This window comes from Humulus lupulus, chromosome X, assembly GCF_963169125.1.
Source record: "Humulus lupulus chromosome X, drHumLupu1.1, whole genome shotgun sequence".
NCBI classification, from domain to species: Eukaryota; Viridiplantae; Streptophyta; class Magnoliopsida; order Rosales; family Cannabaceae; genus Humulus; species Humulus lupulus.
The window spans coordinates 10,824,899-10,826,901 of record NC_084802.1 but is presented as its reverse complement, the minus strand read 5'-3'; the positions used below and the strand labels follow the sequence as shown (position 1 = coordinate 10,826,901).

Genomic DNA, 2,003 nt, shown 5'->3' with positions numbered 1-2,003 from the left:
ATCAATGCAATTTTTTACACAACTAGAGAAAAAGCCTGAATATAATAGCAAGTAGCCACATTCATTAGCATCAAGAAAGTTAAGCATATTGTTATACCACTAATATCTAAAGTATTACAGCCAAATCAAGTATGAGACCAGCTGAGAAAAGCTAGAAACAAGCTGAGAAAACCTAACCAACAAGCTGAAAGTTCAATCACAGATAATGTATTTTATTGGGAACCAAAAAAAGATTAAAATCCACAAACATCAAAGCCCATTAATAAAAAGAAAAAGAGAATCCATTGGATTAGTCATCCTTCTCTTGAGCTTCCTCTCATCTTTATCACCCTTCTTCTTTACCTGCAACTTCTTAGTATTGTTATACTTAGAGACAAAATATGATTGCAAAGACAGTGATGCAAAAGGTTTATCAGAACCAGAGAATACTGGTATATTATATAGTGTGCTCTCTTCCTTTTCTTCTTATAACTGATATGGTAGTTTAGTTAGTTGATGTTTTCTTGATCAATTTCGAATGAAACTGCAGTGGGCAAGTTTCATTCAGTAAGTAACAACAACAACCAATTGGAGAAAGCCAAAGTAAAAAAGAGAAAAAGACAGATTGCTTCAACATCAACAACTCTCATTTTTGGCATAATACTAGGCCTTGTTCAAGCAATTTTTCTAATGTTTGGAGCCAGAACTCTCTTGGGAGTAATGGGAGTGAAACATGTAAGTGTTGGCAATTTTTCTTGTGATTCATACCAATAAAGAACCAAACTTTGGACACAATTTAACTATGTTTTTTTGTTCAATAGGACTCTCCTATGCTAGCCCCAGCAGAGAAGTACTTAGTCACAAGAGCATTTGGTGCTCCAGCAGTTCTTCTAACCTTGGCTATGCAGGGTATCTTCAAAGGGTTTAAGGATACAACTACACCTTTATATGTCATATGTATGAACATCTCTTTAATCTCTCTTCACCTTCTGGTTTTAGTCAGTAGTACTAAGATTACAAAAAAGCTAAGACTTTTCATTATGATGGCAGTGTTGGGATATTCATTGAATGTTGCCCTTGACCCTCTCCTTATCTTTGTCTGCCACTTGGGAATCAGAGGTGCAGCCATTGCACATGTTCTTTCTCAGTACGTAAAACTCATTCACTTGACTTATTCCTAAACATATCATCTCAATTGACATGATGTAATAAACAACCATCTTATCAATATCAAATAAACAGACACAACAAAATCCAGTTGCAATTACATCATCTCACATTAATTATTTAATGAATTGGGCATGATCTGAACCAAAACTAAATAAATTACAATTTACCTACATAGTTAACATTGGCACACATTCACCTGCAAATTACAAAATTATATTTAACAGATCGAGAAAGATAATAGAGTAAAATAACTTACTTCATTTTCTCATCTTCCTTTTCATCCAACCAAGTCTTTAACTTTTCAGCCTCACTTAACACCTGAAAATCCCTCGATATTAAGTCATATAAAATACTAATTTCTGGCATTCTTAAGAGTCACAATACAACTACAGTTTATTCATAAAACAAGAGATTATAAACACCTAGGCTGCCAGAGTATGATTCAGCACCTCATCAATTTTCTCTTTAGGAAGCCAAGATTTGTTAGTCTCCCACTTGTGCACAATCTGTGAACAAACAGAAATTGCATGGGGAGGATCAGTACAACATAGCAACAGTAGAAATCCATAAACTTTGTAATGACCCAACTACTCTAGACTTTTGGACCATTAACGAAAACTATACATAAACACTAATCCTTAATAAAACTTCACAAGTGAAAAGACCATAACTTTATTAAGAAACTTGTAAAAATAAAAGTTAATCTTACATAAAATATCAAGTAGGATATGGGATCCCATTGTTTTAAAATCAAAACATGACATAATTAAAAAGAGATTTACATGATAAAATGCAGAAAAATACATGTAAAAACCATAAGAAACAAAACTACATCCTCGAATCGAAACGCTCGG

At 33.4% G+C, this 2,003-nt stretch overlaps 1 protein-coding gene across 1 annotated transcript; it reads left to right on the top strand.

The window, feature by feature from the left end:
* Positions 1-678: 678 nt before the first annotated feature.
* On the top strand, positions 679-1,425 carry LOC133804691 (protein DETOXIFICATION 42-like). Its single transcript, XM_062242833.1, has 3 exons — positions 679-714; positions 801-936; positions 1,030-1,425. The coding sequence occupies exons 1-3, from the start codon at positions 700-702 to the stop codon at positions 1,158-1,160; spliced, it is 282 nt and encodes a 93-aa protein (XP_062098817.1). The 5' UTR covers positions 679-699; the 3' UTR covers positions 1,161-1,425.
* Positions 1,426-2,003: the final 578 nt, after the last annotated feature.

What these genes read in the sequence shown, in the direction of transcription:
- LOC133804691 (XM_062242833.1), top strand. An exon ending in TACACCTTTATATGTCATAT is followed by an intron (nt 937 to 1,029) that starts GTATGAACATCT and finishes TTATGATGGCAG; the next exon opens with TGTTGGGATATTCATTGAAT.